This window comes from Harpegnathos saltator, unplaced genomic scaffold (genome assembly GCF_003227715.2).
Source record: "Harpegnathos saltator strain DR-91 unplaced genomic scaffold, Hsal_v8.6 scaffold812, whole genome shotgun sequence".
Classification (NCBI taxonomy): domain Eukaryota; kingdom Metazoa; phylum Arthropoda; class Insecta; order Hymenoptera; family Formicidae; genus Harpegnathos; species Harpegnathos saltator.
The window spans coordinates 42,501-61,691 of NW_020230663.1; the positions used below are offsets into that span (position 1 = coordinate 42,501).

The following is a 19,191-nucleotide window of genomic DNA, read 5'->3' on the forward strand; positions in this document are numbered from 1 at the left end:
ACTATTCGTAGGAAGTAATGAAAGACAACTCGGTGCTTTCTCCGGACATTCTGTCCCCAACAATATACAGTTCTATCTGGTACGTGTTGTTCGGTCAGAGATTCTGCAGAAGCGAGCACGACATTCCACGATGAATTTATCGCATGGCTTTCCTGTTCCAAAGATCGCTGGACTCGACAGGCGGTGCGATCTCTTTCCTACCTATATTGAGATATTTCGGAAATATGTTTGGATTCAGTGATATAATGAAAGCACATTATGCGATAGTTGACATTATCCAGGTAAATTCAGGGCTATCGAATGCCCAATTGTAGGTATTGATTGATATCTTTCGAGTACAACTTATCTCTTTCAACTACTGAAAAAAAGAACAAAGTATTATATCAGATATGCGCCTCGATAATAGCATCAAGTTCTGCATTCTGCATTCTGCATTCTGCATCATCGTACGTCAGGAATATCTCAAGTCCCAGGACGCCATTCCCGGTGATGATGCGGGCGGAGGATACGTCAACAGGTATCTCAACATCTTGAATAAGGAAGATAAATCGCAGACTTTCTCCAAGCAACAACTGATCATGATGTTGGTCGATACATTGATCGCCACGGGCTCTACAATTCCCACCGTTATTACTCAGATCTTCAAATACCTGATACATCATCCCCGGATTCTGAAGAAAGCCCAGGATGAAATAGATCGAGTCGTTGGGACCGGACGTTTGGTTACATGGGATGATAGAAAGAAGTGAGTCACTGCATGACTGACTGATGTGTATTACGCATGTGTATCGATTCTTCGATGTAGATAACTGAATGAAGCAGACACGCATAATTATTCCCATCAACGATATCACAGAGAGCCCTGTCCTGCTCATGCTCATAGCAGAGCGGGCAGAGCGCATCGCGCTCGTGTCGACTGATTTCCCCTTTGCTTTGTTATCGTCGAATTCGACCGAATTCCGGATCAATTGCAGCTTGCTTTATGTGGAAGCGGTGATCCGAGAAGTGATGAGAATATCGTCATCCTTGCCGTTTAGCGTATTCCACAGAGCCGTCAAGGATACTACTCTGGGAGGGTACACGATACCGGCTGATACGCCAATTGTTACCAACTTGGCGGCGATGCATCACAACCCTGACTTGTGGGGTGATCCCGACAACTTCAGACCAGAGAGATTCATTGACGAGGACGGCGCATTGATCAAGGATATGTCATTACCTTTCGGTCTCGGTAAGTCGGGACATTGTTGTCACGATACAGCGATACAGATAACTCTCTCGATATCAAGGAGATTGATCAGAACTATTTATCCAAGTATTTCTGTTATTCTATGTGCAGGTCATCGAGTTTGTCCGGGAGAAACTTACAGCAGATATTATGTCTTCGGTTTGACGTCCGCCTTGCTTCAAACGTTCAATTTCTTTGCAGTCGAGGGCGAACCGTCGAAACCTGGAGACGACTTGCCGGGTCTTTTGATAACCCCTAAGGAATGTTGGCTACGCTATGAATCGCGTTAATGTGCCTCAATGGTTGATATTCACTGAAACGAAACACCATCCGATCATCATGACTCTGATATATATTGCATCAAGATCATCGTCCCAAGCGGCATATAAAACGTTCGAGCCATTGCTCGTTGTTTGTTGATGAAAGAAGAATACTGACGAAAGAGGTTTAATAAACATAATGTTGAAATACATAATCATCGATGTTTCTGGACGGAATTTTACAACACCGCATCCATCGACATGGTACAGTTGGTTGATGGGATTGGGTTAGATCAGATTGGATCAATATTAGATTTTGTATATATAACGGCACAGTTCCATGTAGAGAGAGAAGACAAATCAATCACATTACTGTACTTTGTAATTATTTGGAATATTATATGGATATACATCGCTCATTATTAAAGAAAAAAAAAACTATCTGATCGGTCATCTAATTTTATTTGCCTTTTTGATATAAATTCTGCAATACAGCTTTCGTACGTGATACTAATGCGTATCCCATTGCGTGGTATTGCCGCTCGCGTGTCACGCTGCAATCGTTCTATATTTTGCGTATAGGCACTTGTAACTGGATCGACCAAGTTCTTTCTACGATTCACTGTTATTTGATGATAATTTACATTCAGTCCGCTATGTTCTCCGCCTATCTGAATATATAGTAGAATCAGATGTTATATATTGTTCCGTTAGCGAGATAAGAGTTTACGCGGACCGACTAGGCGTTGGAATTATAAAAATTTTGCCGCTCTCTCACTCTATTCCTCCACAGACCCACAAGCCCTTTACGCGACCTTTGTTATATTTTATTTTTCCTACTTTGGTTTCGTATTTCTACACTGGAAATGATTTAGAGAATATTCGCGAGAAATGAAAATGCTGGTTATCTCATACGAGTTGTTTCATCCTCTTGATCTTGAAATACGCCCATAAAAAAAATACGTGTCCAATATCATTTGTTGCTCCGCAACATATCCCGAGCCCATCGAAATCAAAAGCGAGGGACACAGTTCCAACCCTTTCCCTGTGAGTGTCTTAAGTCTCATCGACTCTGTTCTCTGGTCTAGCCGATCGTGTCACGTTTGAAATTAACTCAACGGTCGTACTCACTACTGTGTCAAATCACGACACATACCTGAAAGATGTCTGATTAACTAGATGACACAAGGCTTAGTGATTCCTATGATGCGTTACATCATTTTTACACATTACACATTTATTTCACACGTGTGATATACTAGTTACAGTGCGCCTTGTTAGAAACGATCAATGTACAAATTTTCATCTCCAAGACTCATATAGATGATCACGCGTATCACATTTTCCTGTAAAATTCCCCATCATTTGTTACATCTCATCATCTTCGAACACGAACCTTCCTCCGAACCTGTGATTTCGTAATAACACAAATCAGTTTCGCGTGAAATAAAGTCTCATATATTCAAAGGACATTGCAAGTTGTCTCATTTATCCGAGTATACGGAGATTTGGTTGAATTGAATAATTTTCTAATGAAATATTAATAACACGAAAATTCCAGTTTAAATTAATTACTAGAATCTACTCTAAATTGTCGAAATTTCTAGTTAACTCTGACAGAATTCTGAATATCCTCGATCAAAATTTCTGAATTGTTCCAATTTCACCAGAAAATTAATTCACTCACTCGTGTCAATCAACGTAGAAATAATGAAGATCAAAAGATTGCCTCATCTATCTATTCTTCCGATGCTATGGACACTGATACTGATTCTCGATACAATCCGTTATTCCTTATCTCAGCCACGCGCCTGATTACGATCAACGGATACGATCACGGCGTCGTAATAAAATCAGATCTATATGATAGAAATTGAACATGGCAGACTATGAACGTAATAGGCTGTGAGTGACAACGTCCGGAACATTCGCTCGGATAGTTTTTTCTTTGATACATTCACTGAGTCTGAATACAGACAACGGCCTTTGTAACTACTAGTGTAACTGGACAAATGTGATCAGGCCTAGAAGACAACATATATTATAACATATTAAAATTAATATCGTAATATGTACAAAGAAATGCGTTTCAACTTGAATCTTTTACGCTTCATTATGTTTTGGGTGTAAGATTCAGCGATGTGATGTGTGTACGTTACACACACACACACACATACACACACACACAAATTATGCGCACCACACATACACACACACACACACGCGCGCGCGCGCGTGCACACGCACGAACGCACGCACGCACGCACGTGATACGTACATACGTATGAATATATGCATTTTTAAACAATTTAAGTGTAATCTTTAATTCGTATGTATCATTCAAGACTGTCAACGACTGTATCTATGTCGCAACAACGTTTCAACGTAACAGCGAGCAACTTTATCATTATTCTCTATGTACCAAAACATACAGACCGAGACATGCTAATACTGCATACTTAAATTTAGGATATTCGTTCATGTATATAGTGACCATGCCGACATATGGCAGGAAACCTCTCGCCCGACCAACAACGTCCTTATGTGTCAGCCATAGCTGACCAGGCGCGTACAAGCCTCTGTCATCCACGGAATTGTTGTCACCCTTTGTGAGAAACTTGACCGTATTGTTTTGATCACCCCTACAAATTTTTTTAAATTGTGTTTGAATTGTAAAATCATACTCCGTACTATTATAGATATCATGTCGTAAGAATTCTTACTTTTCGTGAAGCTTAAGTACTCTGTGCACAATTGGTATATCTCGTCCTTCTACTTTGAAAACCACAATTTCGCCTACTCTCACTGGTTCGTCTTCGTAATTAGTAAGGAAGAGCAAGTCACCCCTATGAAACGCAGGTTCCATGCTACCGCTGAGAAAAAATGAAAAGCATACTTTGTATTATCTTCGCGATGAGTGATCGATTCCTCTTTCGAAATTTTTTGGAATTTTTTTCTTGCATCTTGTATCGACCGAGTTGTGTCTGTTTCATCGAGTTGTGTATTGTCATATCTTTCGATAATTGTGAGGAATACGGGCCTCCTCGTCAATTTCACAGTCAACTTTTTGCACAATTGTGTATCATGGTGCGTACATGGACGATTTTGAAACAATGAGGTATCGCTCTCTGACGCATCAAAAGTTACAGAGTGATATGAAATGACACACACGAGGTTAGGAAATCTGTCATGCCGGTAATGCCGAAGACCGAGACCCGGTCCCGGACCATCAATCTTCGGCATTACCGGCACGACAGATTTCCTAACCTCGTGTGTGTCATTTGTTATCACTCTGTAACTTTTGATGCGTCAGAGAGCGATACTTTTTTGTTTCAAAATCGTCCATGTACGCACCATGATACACAATTGTGCAAAGTTTCGTGCGAAATTGGTGAGGAGGCCCGTATTCTTCGCAATTACCTATTTCATCGTGTTTCGTTATATTTATTACATCTATTTCACGCTATATTGTTATTTTACTTTTATTTTTAGAAAATAACATTTGCATAAAATATATACTGACATAGGATTGTGTTATTATACGGTTGGTGCCATAATTCACATCTATGACGGTGATATTTTATCAAAATTCCATAAATTTACACGTCACGATATAGTATAATGTATAATGATGGTAAACGATATATGAAATAGCACACACACAATTTTGATACTGACGTATCAGACGTGTGCAAAATCGCAGACTCACATGGACGTTACAACGGATAAATTTTGAATCAGCTTGCGTCTGAGCAGGACGAAATCATTATAAGAGCACGCGCTATGCTGAAACCAGTAAGTTAGGTTAGATCAGGTTCCTTCCATACCTCAACACTACTACGATAGGACTTTCGCTGCCGGTGATGACCATCAGACCTTTCCATATCATCAACGCTGACGATACTATCATGCCAAAGCTCAGCACTTGATACAGGAACTGAAAATTAACAGAATATAAATTTTTCTGCCGTGCACGACTACCATATGTGACAGTCGCTCGACCAGAACGCTGATGATAATTTACCTGGCGTTTATTCATACGCCGAACATCGTCGAATATTGATTGCAACATCATGATGATTCGACGCGCAGGGAATAATGAGAAATATCGCGATTTCGCGGTGATGACGTTCAGAGTTTCGTCAACTCAAGCACAACACCGGCAACTTGTAATATTGGTATTACTATCTTGCCATCGTTACCACGTCATGTAGTTGACACGAACAGGGAACGACGAATCAATAGACTGGCGGAACGATAGAACGCCACTCCAACTTGAGAGTGGGGGCCAGAGCACTGACTTGTGCATAACGCATAATACACAACGCATAAGAGAATCAACCAATCAGAGTTCTTCATTTCTGTCCTGAGGAGGGAAATGAAAAAAACTAATTGGTCAATTCTCTTGTGTGTTATGTATTATGTGTTATGCAAAAGCCTGTGCTCTTGCCCTAAGGGTGCACGCCGATGGAGCAAGAAACAGCGGAACGGAACAGTTACGGAAAAGAGATATAGCGGGGGGTTAGCCTGTCAGAGTAATTCCGTTTTAATTCCGTTCCGGTTTTCGATGGCTTAGCATTCCCAAGGCACGGAACTAACGGAAAACGGAACGGATGAATTTCTAATTTTTGAAATTCTTTTTAAATTCAGAAGATGCGATAGTATCGCGCTATGGAAATGAAAAGAAAAAAAACTGCAAAATTTTATCAAGAAAAAAGTTTATTGAGCATTATTCCGTATACTAACATCAGATTCTGAAGGTTTCCTCAAAGAATAGACAACTTGATCCATATTATACGAACGTGTATTATAATTTTTGGACATATACAAACATTTGCATGAAACAAAGGATTATTGTATCGAGATGATGACTCGACTGAAAAATTTATGTATTATGTCTGTTGTATCTCCAACTGTTTTACAACTTCCAACAGCGCCTTCATCCGCGTATCTTTGTGTAGTTTGTCTTCCAGCTGCTCCAGTCCCGCGCCACCCTGCATAAATTCGCTCAAATTGTAGAAAGTGCCATTCTGTAACCTATGATCAGTCACACGATCCTGGTTGTAATTATATGTTCTGACTTTCTCATTTCTGAATCCCATGCCTATCTGCTTCTTCCGCAGTTCGCTTCTGAATGATGTCTGCTTGTTCAGTTGTTGCTCATACATCATATTCCTCAGCCTCATCATTGCCAGTTTTTTATTTCTAATCTGCGACCTATGTACTTGGCATTCCACGATCAATCCTGTCGGTATGTGAGTTATCCTCACGGCAGAATTCGTTTTATTTACATGCTGACCACCCGAGCCAGATGCTCGTTTTGTCTCTATTTTCAAGTCTCTCTCATTGATTACGATCTCCACTTCCGATGGTATTGGTAAAATTGCCACCGAAGCGGTACTAGTATGCACCCTGCCCAACTTTTCCGTAGTCGGCACTCGCTGCACTCGATGTACACCACCTTCGTACCTGAACTTGGATGTTTGTTTACCAGACACTATGATAGTAACATTCCTATAGCCATTGCAGTCAGTCGTGTCCATGTCCAGTACCTCGTGACACAGACCCAAGTATTCAGCATAGCCTATGTACATTTCGTACAAGTTTTTAACAAACAGCATAGCTTCCTGGCCGCCGACACCTGCTGTTATTTCAATTATGATATTGTCGCAACACTCTTTGCACATATCAGCCAATATTATATCCAACAAGTTCTTATCCAGTTCATCCAATTGTTCCTTGTACACTAGCTCTTCTTCTTCTGCTAATTTTTTTATCTCTGTATCTTGTTTCACTGCGCAAAGATAATGACAGTTTTATGTATTGCGGTAAGTAATACACAAGTATAAACTCTCACCGACTAATATATACTTTTCCAACATTAATGCTGGTAAAGAAAATATTTCAAGCTTTTAAATTATTACGTAAAATAATTACTATCAGGAAGAGACACATATTGAGTCATAAAATATAATATTGTACAAAGTGTTGATTATTCCTTATATATATATATATATATATATATTACAGCTGGCTTATTTATATATTAAGATAATACATATAAATGAAGAATACAAAGAATTATAAACACAATTGACTTTGTATCCTTTATTCATGATTACAAGTTTAAATTGCACGAATCGAATGATACTGCTGACCGTTGATAATATTTCTATATCCAGTATCGATGTATAAGGATCGAGTATCGTTGCAATGAGAATATAATATCTGATACGCTACATACCTAGATCTTGTAAATTCTGAATATTTTCTACCAGTTGTATCCTTTTGTCCAACAATCCACTAGTGGTGTCCCGACTGATTGATTCGAAAAAACTATTACTTTTCAAGGTTTTATTCTTATATTCATTTGCAAGATAATCTAAACATCTTTTGACTCTACCATCCAAACTACTTGCATTCGTGTACATACTACGCATACTTCTTGTCACATTTCGATCGAATAGCATTGGAAAGCATAGCTCATCGGTCTTTAGAGGCTTTGTATAGCACCAATAATTGGTATATCTGCATCTTCGTATTAGCAGAGTCATTATGAACTCGCTTCACTGTTATCATCTTCTTCTATATTTTCTTTATAAAGATCTCTGCCCTTCTTAGCGTTATCTTTCTTCCATTATTTTCCAACACATATTCTCTTTTTCATTCGCCACGCCATAAATTAAAAAAATGCTGTAACCAGTAATATCTCACATCTGATCTATCGCAGAAACTTGATTATCTGCTAATAACCTTTAACGCTAATATACAATTTTTATCATATGCGTATGAATTTTGTAGTTAATTAACTTACAACTGTTGTCAGTTATCCAAGAATAAAATGGAGAGTATGACCCATTGGGTGCTTTATAATGTTCTATACATTATACAATTGCACTGCTAAAGGCCATCATACACAAATAAACTTTAAGGCCGTTGCACGTAGAAGAATTTAACCGTAAACGTAAGGCCGCAAGAAAACTGACCAATCTCAGTCGATTATTCCTCTAGTGCAAGGAGAACAATCGACTGTGATTGGTCAGTTTTCTTACGACCTTACGGTTGCAGTTACAGATTTTCTACGTGCAAAGGCCTTAAGCAGTAAGACGTAAGCAGTAAGCAAATCGACCAATCACATTCGAAATTTAAGGACGCCATTTTAAAACTTACGAGAATAATTGATTGTGATTGGTCAGTTTCTTTACTGCTTATGTCTTACTGCTTACGTTCGTTTGTGTGTGATGGCCTTAATATTATACTACTAATATTATGTAAGAAAAATATCTTCGAAAGGTGAGTTTCGTCTCATGCACAATTCGCACAGGCTGTATTCACGTGACACAACAGTCGTACAACCATTGATACAGTATACCCAGACTGACGCGTACTCCCTGATTTCAAAGGTGGGAGTAGACCCAGTGTTGCCAGCGAACCGTGTTCGATTGTGCCAAAAAGTGTGCTACGTTAGTGCGTTTTGTGCCATTCGAGCTAAATTAATATATTTTGAAGATTTTATAAGAACTGAGGAATCTATAAGTAGTTTTTATTGTCTAATCTTATATTTGTATCTTTGATTTGCATCTTAAAAACTAACATTTCTTGCGCTACCTTTAGAGGTTCGGAAACTTAAGGGCCAGAGCACAGACTTCTGCATAACGCGTCATATACAATACGCATAAGAGCATCAACAAATCAGAGTTCTTCATTTCTGTCCTAAGGAAGGAGATGAAGAACTCTGATTGGTTGATTCTCTTATACGTTGTGTATTATGCGTTATGCAGAAGTTTGTGCTCTGCCCCTAAAGCCCTAAACACAATGTCAGGCAACAGGCAATAAGAATAAAAATAGACCAATCACAATAGATTATTCTTGTAATAGTCGATTGTGATTGGTCTATTTTTATTCTTATTGCCTGTTGCCTGGCATTGTGTTTAGGGCTTTACTCTGAGGGCCGTGTTCATAGTCCGGTCTTATATTTTGGATCGTCTTAAGTTTATCTTCAGATGCTATACAGATCATTTCATTGGCTACAGAATATCTGAACGTGAACTCAAGACGGTCTTAAATATAAGATCCGACTATGGATACGGCCCTGAATGTAGAGTAATTGAATTGACCAATCATGATAAAAAGATATTTGCTCTTTTTATTATTATTGGTTAATCCGATGCTAGTTACTTTATCCATAGTGTGCAAATTCCGGACGCACTCCAAATAACGTAAGTGCCACTTTATTGGTTATACTTGATCTACATACTCTTGCTTGTAGAATGCGATTGTCATAGAAGCCAAAGATTTAAAACTTTCACTTAAAAATAGAATTGTATCACTTTTTTCTTTTGTGCCACAAGAAATGCATAATGTACCACCAAATCACTAAATTGTGTCTGTGTGCCACTGACCTTTAATTGTGCCACATGTAGTACGAATGTGCCATGACTGGCAACGCTGATAGACCCCATGTAGAAAAGGATACGCTCTCTTTACTTTTTACTGTGCGTTCTCTCTCTCTCTCTCTCTCTCTCTCTCTCTCTCTCTCTCTCTCTCTCTTTCTCTCTCTCTCGCACATTCTCGATGGAAGGAGAAAATAGAGGAGGCAATTTTTAAGGCTCGTCTACGTTAGCTGTAAGAGTAAGGCTGTAAGGTTGCAAGACATGAAATGAAATATTTTCATTCGCTGACAGCTTACGTTACAGTCTTACAGCCTTACTTTTACAGCTATTGTAGACGAGCCTTTAACCTCTGTACAACAGTATGGCAGTCAGCCAATCAGCAAGCGAGACACCGCTTGTGTTTCTTTCTTATAAAGGCTCGTCTACATTAAGGTTCGTCTACATTAGCTGTAAGAGTAAAGGCTCGTCTACAACAGCTGTAAGAGTAAGGCTGTAAGGCTGTAACGTAAGCTGTCAGCGAATGAAAATATTTCATTTTGTGTCTTGCAACCTTACAGCCTTACTCTTACAGCTAATGTAGACGAGCCTTAAGGCTGCAAAGTTGTAAAACACGAAATGAAATATTTTCATTCGCTGACAGCTTACGTTACGGCCTTACAGCCTTACTCTTACAACTAATGTAGACGAGCCTTTAGCTGTAAGGTTGCAAGACACGAAATGAAATATCATCATTCGCTGACAGCTTACGTTACAGCCTTAAGGTCATTCTGCAATACGTGTCGTAAGTTGTAAGCCGTAAGAATTGGCGAATCACAGTCGATTATTACAAAAATAATCGACTATAATTGGTCAGTTCTTACGGCTTACAACTTACGACACGTATTGCAGAATGACCTTTACAGCCTTAAGGCTCGTCTACAATAGCTGTAAGAGTAAGGCTGTAAGGCTGTAACATAAGCTGTCAGCGAATGAAAATATTTCATTTCGTGCTTTGCAACCTTACAGCCTTACTCTTACAGCTAATGTAGACGAGCCTTTATTCTTGTAGGTCACTGGGTATTTTTAATTGTCCTACCAATACAAATTCAGTCTTTTTATTAATATCACTCACAATCAGGTACGCTTGCAATTTCACACAATGACATATGTGTTCGAGACTTTATTACTGCTGAAGCGATCTGGTTCTTCTGACTATATCGGGTCGTCTCTCTTTTCCTTTAGCTCCTTTTCCCGGTCTGAGTGCTTCGCATTAATCGGTGTGTTCGTAGGTGGCGCCGTCTCAAAGCCGCCACACTCTTACAGCTATTGTAGACGAGCCTTAAGGCTGATATTAAAGCTAGCGGCACACGGTGCTTGTCATCGTGCTGGATGATGATACTGCGTTCTAATTGGTGCATCACCATCCATCTTCGGAAACCAGAACCAATCGGAACGCGGTATCATCATCCAGCGAGCGATCCAGCGCGATGACAAGCACCGTGTGCCGCTGGCTTTAGCTATGTATTTTCAGTACTGACAGTGAATATTGGAATGTAGCTACATGGTCTGTTTTTTCTAGCTGCACTGCGGAACTAGTTCGATAAGTTGGAATGAGACAACTATATCATCTCTCACTCTGACTTATCGCACCAGTTCGGTAGGGCAGCTATGAAGAACAGACCAATTGTCTCTAGGGCTGCAGACTGATATTACGGCTGCGTTCCGATATTCACTGCCAGTATTGAAAATATATACTTTATGTCACATATATTATAGATTTTCAGTACTGGCAGTGAATATCGGAACGCAGCCTACATGTGTCGTACGACGAGCTCATCGGATACATTGATTGGCGTACGCGGAGCGATCCCAGAAATATTCCGTTTGCTGACCAATCAACGTATCCGATGAGATTGGCGTAGGACTGATGTAATATTAGCCTCGCACACAACCAATGGCCGCATTCAGCTGACTCAACAGTTGGACATCACTAGATTTTCCACTGAATCTCGCTCCTGATTGGTCGATACTTTTGGGTCTATGAAGAATCTAACGGAATGCTCCAATCACAGACAATAATCACTTGGCGCTCTCCGATCACTCGGTTCTACCGAACGCGGCCAATCTCTTATCCATCTTGTTCTCGCATATATCCATATGGCGAGGGGGCGCTACCGTCACGTTGTCGATCGCGAAATGATCAAGCAGTGTGAACAGAAGGCATATTTCGTTCTGTGTGTCGCGTCGTTCTTTGTTTTCTGTTCTGTCCTTCGTAGTGTGCAGCGAGTCGCGATCTTTTTCGACAACAATTACGCGAGCTACGAAATTACGTGATCAAAAGTCGACGGTGTGAACGGAGGCTCTTGCGCGAGCGCGCGTCGACGAGAGATCTAGCCGAGAGTAAGCGGCAACGATCGACGACGACGACGACGACGACGACAACGACAACGGGCGCCATTTTGTGCGCTCGTTGCGGCAAACTAACGTTGGCGAGGCGACGGACGGTGGACCAGCGCGTCCACGAGGTACCGTTTCTACGACGCTGAAATTCCAGTAGCTGATACCACGCGCAACCACCTGCGCGTTTTCCACCCTCTCTGTGCCTCTTCTCCCTTCCCCTTCCCCCATTTCTTTCTGTTTCCTCTTCTTCTTCAGTTGCAGCGTTCCATCAAGCAGCGTTGATGATTGGGATTCCGCGGGACGATCGGCACAAAATCACGGTCAAGATCCGCAATAACATGAAGAGGAGCCCGAGTCGTACTCCTCCTCCTCGCGTGAAGCGGAGCCGATCGTCGATGGGACGGTAAGATGTCTTCCGATGATAACGACAACGACGATGACGACGGCGGCGGCGGCGGCGGCGGCGGCATTCGGATTCGCGACCGCCGAGAAGGGGGCAGCCCTCCTCGGGGTGATTGCTTCGTGCGCGCGTCTTTCCCCATCGACGATGGCCACGCTCGATGACAAGATACACGCGTTCGCGCGTCCCTCATCCGCCTTCTCCACACTTTTTTTTCCGCTCCGTTTCCGTTTCATCGAGATATCGCGATGAGAGATGAGTCGCGTTGATACGTAGCACTGGTGTGACGTGTGGATTCTTTTTTTGTTTTTCTTTTTGTTTTTGTTTTTTTTTTGTTTTTTTTTTCCTCCGGTTACTCCGACATATATTGCGCATTGTGCATGTGTGTTGGTTACACCTACCTGCAGTGACGGATAGTAGGCTGGGCTACACGGCTGTTGAACTGTTGAAAGCGGCAAAAATCCGCGCATCTGTATCTCGCTAACGATACATCTCGAGGAGAGAAATTCAATGCGTACGAAGAATTCCTGTAATATCGTTACAATTGTATTACAGTTGACGACATTCTTGATCTTCGTATCGAAACATGCCATCTGTGATTGCCAACAGTGATACGTAGTGTGATTCAGTGATGTGATGGAATTCGTCTCGGTCGTCTCGACGTGTTGTTGTGTATCCAAGTAGTGATATTCCATAATCTAGAGATATTCTGTGCAACTCTCGTGATACATTTTTCATTATTTCATGCAGCCTTTGTAGAAATCTCTAACGTAAGCTAACGTCTCGTAGAGTGCTCTCATTTTTGCATTGACAGAATGGCATTGAAGCTTCTACATTTTGTATGATTTGTAGATATGATGATTCCAGCGATGAACGTATCACACCCGAGAGGATCCGGCGTAGGAGCAGAGGAGCCAGGAGTCCCAGTCCGTCTACACGAGCGTCTTCTCACGCACGCTACGTTGAGTCGAGTTCGCACCGTGACGACTACCTGCGTGCTCCGCGTGATCTGCCGCCGGAGCGGTCCTACAGCTACAAAATCCTCTGCGTCAGTTCCATCCATCCAAAGGCCAGCGACGAGATCATCAAGGACACCTTGTACAGGGAGTACAAGAAATTTGGAGATTTCTCCATCCGTATCACGCACGAGTTGGACGAGCGCGTTGCCTATGTGTGCTTCAGGAATTCTGAGGATGCGCGTGATGCCAAACATGCCAAGTCACGCATCATAATGTACGACAAGGTTGCCTTAGTGGAGCCAGTCTACGAGAGAGCCGATACCTATCGCCGACCACGTTCCGTAACACCCCCGGATTACGAAAGATACTATGCTCGTTCACCAGGACCTACGGATAGACACTCGAGGCCCCTCGAGAGATATGAGCGAGTGTACGGACCAGCTGTCGGTTTGCCGCCGCACCGTGAGATGCGTCGTGAGACAATTCCGCCCCCTCATCATGAATTCGTCAGACCTCCTATACACCACGGACCGCCGGGCCACGTGCATCCGGGCCCGCCCCATCACTACGGTCCGCCGCGTCATATGATGATACGTCATCCGGTGCACGGTTTCGAGCGCGTCGAGAACAAGAAGGACAAGTTCCCGAATTACCTGCATCATGTGTCACCCGAGGACGACCCGCTGGCGACCAGGACCCTGTTCGCTGGCAATCTCGAGATCAACATTACGGAGGAAGAGCTGCGCCGCATCTTCAGCAAGTATGGTATCGTCGACGATATCGATATCAAGCGGCCGCCACCTGGCACCGGCAACGCGTACGCTTTCGTACGCTTTCAGACGTTGGATATGGCGCATCGGTGCAAAGTGGAACTGTCGGGTCAATACATCGGTAAGTTCCAATGTAAAATCGGCTACGGCAAGGCAACCCCGACTACTCGGATATGGGTGGGTGGACTCGGCCCGTGGACGTCTGTGCCGCAACTGGAACGCGAGTTTGACCGATTCGGTGCCATCAAGAAGATAGACTACATCAAGGGCGATAGCAACGCTTACATACTCTACGATTCCATCGACGCCGCGCAAGCAGCCGTCAAGGAGATGCGCGGCTTCCCACTTGGTGGACCGGAACGTCGGCTGAGAGTCGATTTCGCCGACGTGACTCCAGGTTTCGGTTTCAAGCCTCGACCATATCCGGAGGAAGGCAACGACTTCAGACCGCGTCCGGTTGATTACGAATCGCCGTATGATCCTTACGGACCCGAAGGTGACTTCGGCTATGGACCTAGGGGCTTTCGTGGCGGTAGAGGCACAGCGCCGTGGCACGACAGACGAGGTAGCAGCACTCGGGGCGGCTACAGAGGCAGCTATCCCGAGGGATATATGCGCGACGACGCAGACTGGTCTAGCAGAAGACCGCCACCCGAGATCGAGTACGAGGCGCCTCGCGGATTACGCAGATCTCTGTCACGAGAGCCCGGGGTAGATAGGTCAAGATCGCGCTCTCCTCGGCGAAATCGTCTGATGGACTCGGATTCTGACTCGGAAAACGCCCGTACCGGCATGTTGTCGACGTCGCGTACATTATCCGACGTGGCTCGGAAGTCGATCGCTGTGTGGCAGGGTGCTCTGATATTGAAGAACTCGCTGTTCCCAGCCAAGTTCCATCTGACCGACGGCGAGACCGAGATCATCGACGCTCTGATGAAAGATGAGGAGGGCAAGCACATGTTACGGATAACGCAACGACTGCGGCTGGATCAGCCTAAGCTTGATGATGTGTCCAAACGTATACAAACGTCTAGCTCGCACGCAATTTTCCTTGGTTTGGCCGGATCGAGCACGGCGATTACGAATGACGATACTAATGTACAGACACGTCCGTTACGTAACCTAGTCTCTTACCTCAAACAGAAAGAAGCTGCTGGCGTGATATCGCTGTTGAACAAGGACACTGAAGGCACCGGCGTGCTCTATGCATTCCCACCGTGCGCATTCTCGACGGAACTTTTGAAACGCACGTGTCCTAGCTTGAGCGAGGAGGGTCTTAAAGAGGATCATCTGGTAATCGTGGTAGTTAAAGGAGGTAGCGCCTAAAACATGACGAGACGTTACTCGGTCGTGTTTACTTGTACTTTCCATCGGAAGAAGCGACGGTTCTTCAGACGTATCGATCACGAACGGAAGAGTATACAGATGGACTGAGAGAGGTGGATGGAAAGGGAATTTGTGTTTTTTGATCGATCAAAGTATTTCGCTTTCGACTGGCTTCCAAGTATGACCGATCAGATTGCGCGTAATCGTAGATAGAGTCGTATACTATATTTGATAGTTTTTTTTTTTTTTTTTTTTTCTCCCCCCATAGGAATACGCGCCGCTTTGTCGCGGGGCCCGAGCGCCCCTGTGGGTAGGTGATGAAAAACTGATGACACAGCGACAGATTCCACAGTTCTTTCAATTGTAGATCGCGGAATCGGATCACATGGACACTTTGTGCGCGATGAATATCTACACTGCAACTTGATCGTCGTGAAATCGATCATCATCGTAGTAGGGTTATCGCGCGGGAGCTCGGGTCGATTGATATATAATCGATTGACTTGATTGAACGAGATATCGGGACGGGGATTCAGCGTTATTGCCCAAGAATGTTATTTTATACGATTTTGATTTATGATATACTTTTCTAGAATTACGGACGCTTCTCCGTGAACACTCCGCACACATGATTGACGTCGATTACCACCAACACTAAGAGAGATCAGAGTACTTATTTTCTATCAAAAAACACAACACCATGCGCTCGTGATGCGCACATCTCCCCCCTTTGATCTAGGTTAGGCATCTGTTAGCAGCGATAGCAATTACCAAGGATAGAATTTTTATCGACGAATGTCTTATCGAGACCGTATAGAAATCGTTATGATCACAAGTGATGCTGCTTATTAGCGTCGTTATAATCCAGAATGTAGTATAAGATTTTATTTGTATTATATAAGCATATACATACGTATATATACATAGGTACAGTTATTATATACAATATAATTGTGTTACAATACATATATATCGCTAGTATAGTAATGATGTAAACAGTTCTTTCACATTGACAGACACATACTGCACAAAAGTGATTGTGCTTTTATTATTTTCTCCTTTTTTTGATCAATCTTTTTTTCCGAGACATGTGTATGTGTGTGTGTGTGTGTACACGTGTGTATACACACGTGAGAATAATAAAACACGCAGCAAACACGTTATATCAACGATAATGGAATTAAAGACGCTCAAGTTTTGTTTTCAATTGTAGATTTTGATAACGTCAAGTCGCCAATAATTATGCATCTCATCGTCTCAACGTTTTCTCTCGCATTCTCTACCGGACACGGGAGATACGCGCTCAACAGTTGCTCTGTTATAAAATTATTCAACTCGGAATTATGTAGATTTAATTCGAGCGGTATCATCCGATATTAAAGAAAGAAAAATTATATAGCTATACGATGCGAGAGATGTGAGACGCAACGTATATATTATAAAAAAAAATGTGAAAGGTCTGGGGTTAAGAGAAAGAAAAAAAGGTATATTTGATATATAGAATTCTCATTTGTACAATTAACCATTTTGCTATTTACTGTAGATTTCTTTTGTGTGACATAATGCTTAAGTGATTGTGCTGTAAGTAATCCGTGAATAGTTTTGACCAGTTTCTCAAGTTCGAACTGTGCTCGAGAGTGAAGGCAGTGTGATTATGAAATGAATAAGATCCTGGAAGAGACTGAGATCCGTCAACCGTAAAACCGAGTATATTGCACTTGTGTTCCGTAATCGACAGAGAAGCTTGCCTCTCTCTCTCTCTCTCTCTCTCTCTCTCTCTCTCACACACACACACACACACACACACACACACACACACACACACACACACACACACACACACCTCCTTCCCTGTTTAAGTGAGGACTGATTTTTTCAAGGACAGTGCTTGGTGGTATTAAAAAAGAAAAGATAAAACAGATGAAAGATGAACTCTCTCTCTCTCGACGTGTGTACAGTGATGTAAACGACCAAGTGATTGTGTTCCGTGTTCGAGTTCGAGGGAGCGGTTCTTTGAATATGTTCGAGGAATGTATATTTTTCAATATTCATTCCCGAAGGGAGAGAAGGATCTCTGTCGTACTTGAACACGATCAACGGTGAAGTGTGGTCAGGTACACCTAGTGTTTGAACCGAAAAATAGATGCAGTTAATGCAGAGAAAAATTACCAAATGTGTTAATTTTCTTACAGTACCGTTCATCATTACCTCTATCGAGAGTCGAGACGAGATACGGGATCTCGGTAATCTGTTACAGTGATGCGCATTCCGGTTGATACGTTGATTCGTTACTCGCGATATCTGAAAGGGTTTTTGAGAAACGAACACATGAGGTGACAACTCGTAAGACAACTCGTCGACCAAACGCAAATTAAGGCCGCTGATGAGTAAAAAATAAAAAAGGAAAAGAAATCAAGTCAGACGTTCGATGCGAAGCCGGTCCAAAGAAATTGACACACGTTTAATCTTCGATTGAAATGTACGCGTGCATGTGACAACGGGAACTAATAATTAGACTGCTCTTGATTCTCCGAAGAGTCGTGTACTCGGTATAGAGTTTCGATTTTACCTACCTAACGTCAGAGTCAGAGTGAAGTTTCTCGTGCGATATATAGTGCTGTTGTGATCTATTGCCTTAGCAATCTGGTAAAAAAACGGTTGGAAACGCCGAGCGTAGATCCGTTGAGAGATTTCGAAAGTGTGCTTGTGCTAGCTAAGAATTGTCTTTCTGATGTCGAAGGAAAGAAGGGAAGCAAGACCGTCGTTCGATTGTCCTCGTTTGATTGTCGCTCGTGAAGGAAAGAAACGGCCGTTAGTGATATGTTAGTGTTCTTTGTGATTTGTTGTGAACATTCAGGGAGGAGCAGTTGAGTCTGTTGAGTCACGAATTAACTCTCGAGTTGATTCCGATTGAGCACGCTATTCGAAATTGCCATACCGTTCGGATGAACTTGAACGAAATGCGATAGTTGTGTTGCCCAGCCAATATCGAGTACAAAATTGTGCGTCCTACGACGATAATCGTCCAAGAGAGACTACTATAATCGAAAGAAAGACACACAGTGGTTGCCCCCGTTGTCGTCGAGCGAATCCACGAAATTTTTCCATTTTGTGCGCGGGCAAGCCCAAGTGAATCAACCCCCAAGTGGTAATGCTTAGTTTCAATTTGCATCCGAGTGCTGCTGTGCTGCTTTTGGCCTCCGCTGATCTTGCCATCCTCTTCGTTCGTCCCGGTGTGAGAGACCAAAAGTCTACGAGGTTTCTCGCTACGTAGTTTCGCCGCGGATAGAGAGGTACCGCATTGTGTAAAATTGCTTTGTAAAAGTCTGTTTCAGAATCCGTCGATGTGGGGGATAACGTTCGCGCGGTCGCAAGCGGAAACGTCTGCTGTATCTTGAAATACAATGAAGAAAATGGAAAAATAAATCGCAAACGCACAGTTTTATAACTTGCAATTATAGTTTTCTTCGATTATA

At 42.5% G+C, this 19,191-nt stretch overlaps 4 protein-coding genes across 10 annotated transcripts in view; 2 read left to right on the forward strand and 2 right to left on the reverse strand.

Moving 5' to 3' along the window:
• LOC105187711 (probable cytochrome P450 304a1) overlaps window positions 1-1,670 on the forward strand; it is a gene marked incomplete at its 5' end in the record, with an annotated part of 3,490 nt that extends 1,820 nt beyond the window's left edge. The window contains 4 exon segments of the mRNA XM_025306928.1: window positions 12-281; window positions 456-745; window positions 975-1,231; window positions 1,340-1,670. Of these exon segments, the coding sequence (XP_025162713.1) occupies window positions 12-281; window positions 456-745; window positions 975-1,231; window positions 1,340-1,518 (996 nt within the window).
• A 261-nt stretch (window positions 1,671-1,931) lies between these two features.
• On the reverse strand, window positions 1,932-5,833 carry twr (signal peptidase complex catalytic subunit SEC11 homolog C twr). 3 transcript variants are annotated; one of them, XM_025306930.1, is made up of 7 exons: window positions 5,513-5,833; window positions 5,316-5,425; window positions 4,212-4,361; window positions 3,948-4,130; window positions 3,176-3,512; window positions 2,645-2,896; window positions 1,932-2,159 (listed from the first exon to the last, which is right to left on the reverse strand). In XM_025306930.1, the coding sequence occupies exons 1-5, from the start codon at window positions 5,561-5,563 to the stop codon at window positions 3,446-3,448; spliced, it is 561 nt and encodes a 186-aa protein (XP_025162715.1). In that variant the 5' UTR covers window positions 5,564-5,833; the 3' UTR covers window positions 1,932-2,159; window positions 2,645-2,896; window positions 3,176-3,445. The 3 variants fall into 3 exon arrangements, with proteins under 3 accessions (XP_025162715.1, XP_025162714.1, XP_025162716.1); XM_025306929.1 differs by lacking the exon at window positions 1,932-2,159 and having other exon boundaries at window positions 2,562-2,896; XM_025306931.1 differs by lacking the exon at window positions 1,932-2,159 and having other exon boundaries at window positions 2,562-2,896; window positions 3,176-4,130.
• Window positions 5,834-6,248: 415 nt separating this feature from the next.
• On the reverse strand, window positions 6,249-8,424 carry mRF1 (mitochondrial translation release factor 1). Of its 2 annotated transcripts, XM_011148665.3 has the most exons (3): window positions 8,303-8,424; window positions 7,733-8,181; window positions 6,249-7,282 (listed from the first exon to the last, which is right to left on the reverse strand). In XM_011148665.3, the coding sequence occupies exons 2-3, from the start codon at window positions 8,040-8,042 to the stop codon at window positions 6,381-6,383; spliced, it is 1,212 nt and encodes a 403-aa protein (XP_011146967.1). In that variant the 5' UTR covers window positions 8,043-8,181; window positions 8,303-8,424; the 3' UTR covers window positions 6,249-6,380. The 2 variants fall into 2 exon arrangements, with proteins under 2 accessions (XP_011146967.1, XP_011146966.1); XM_011148664.3 differs by having other exon boundaries at window positions 7,733-8,373.
• Window positions 8,425-12,030: 3,606 nt separating this feature from the next.
• nito (RNA-binding protein spenito) lies at window positions 12,031-19,191 on the forward strand. Of its 4 annotated transcripts, XM_025306925.1 has the most exons (3): window positions 12,031-12,385; window positions 12,516-12,663; window positions 13,513-18,771. In XM_025306925.1, the coding sequence occupies exons 2-3, from the start codon at window positions 12,542-12,544 to the stop codon at window positions 15,713-15,715; spliced, it is 2,325 nt and encodes a 774-aa protein (XP_025162710.1). In that variant the 5' UTR covers window positions 12,031-12,385; window positions 12,516-12,541; the 3' UTR covers window positions 15,716-18,771. The 4 variants fall into 4 exon arrangements, 3 of the variants coding, with proteins under 3 accessions (XP_025162710.1, XP_011146968.1, XP_011146969.1); XR_850133.3 differs by lacking the exon at window positions 13,513-18,771 and adding an exon at window positions 19,041-19,191 and having other exon boundaries at window positions 12,031-12,663; XM_011148666.3 differs by having other exon boundaries at window positions 12,031-12,663.

What these genes read in the sequence shown, in the direction of transcription:
- nito (XM_011148666.3), top strand. Translation starts at nt 12,542, where the DNA reads ATGATTGGGATTCCGCGGGACGATCGGCACAAAATCACGGTCAAGATC. An exon ending in AGCCGATCGTCGATGGGACG is followed by an intron (nt 12,664 to 13,512) that starts GTAAGATGTCTT and finishes TATGATTTGTAG; the next exon opens with ATATGATGATTCCAGCGATG.
- mRF1 (XM_011148665.3), bottom strand. Translation starts at nt 8,042, where the DNA reads ATGACTCTGCTAATACGAAGATGCAGATATACCAATTATTGGTGCTAT. An exon ending in TCAGAATTTACAAGATCTAG is followed by an intron (nt 7,283 to 7,732) that starts GTATGTAGCGTA and finishes ATCTTTGCGCAG; the next exon opens with TGAAACAAGATACAGAGATA.
- twr (XM_025306930.1), bottom strand. Translation starts at nt 5,563, where the DNA reads ATGATGTTGCAATCAATATTCGACGATGTTCGGCGTATGAATAAACGC. An exon ending in GGCGTATGAATAAACGCCAG is followed by an intron (nt 5,426 to 5,512) that starts GTAAATTATCAT and finishes GTTAATTTTCAG; the next exon opens with TTCCTGTATCAAGTGCTGAG. An exon ending in CCTATCGTAGTAGTGTTGAG is followed by an intron (nt 4,362 to 5,315) that starts GTATGGAAGGAA and finishes ATTTTTTCTCAG; the next exon opens with CGGTAGCATGGAACCTGCGT.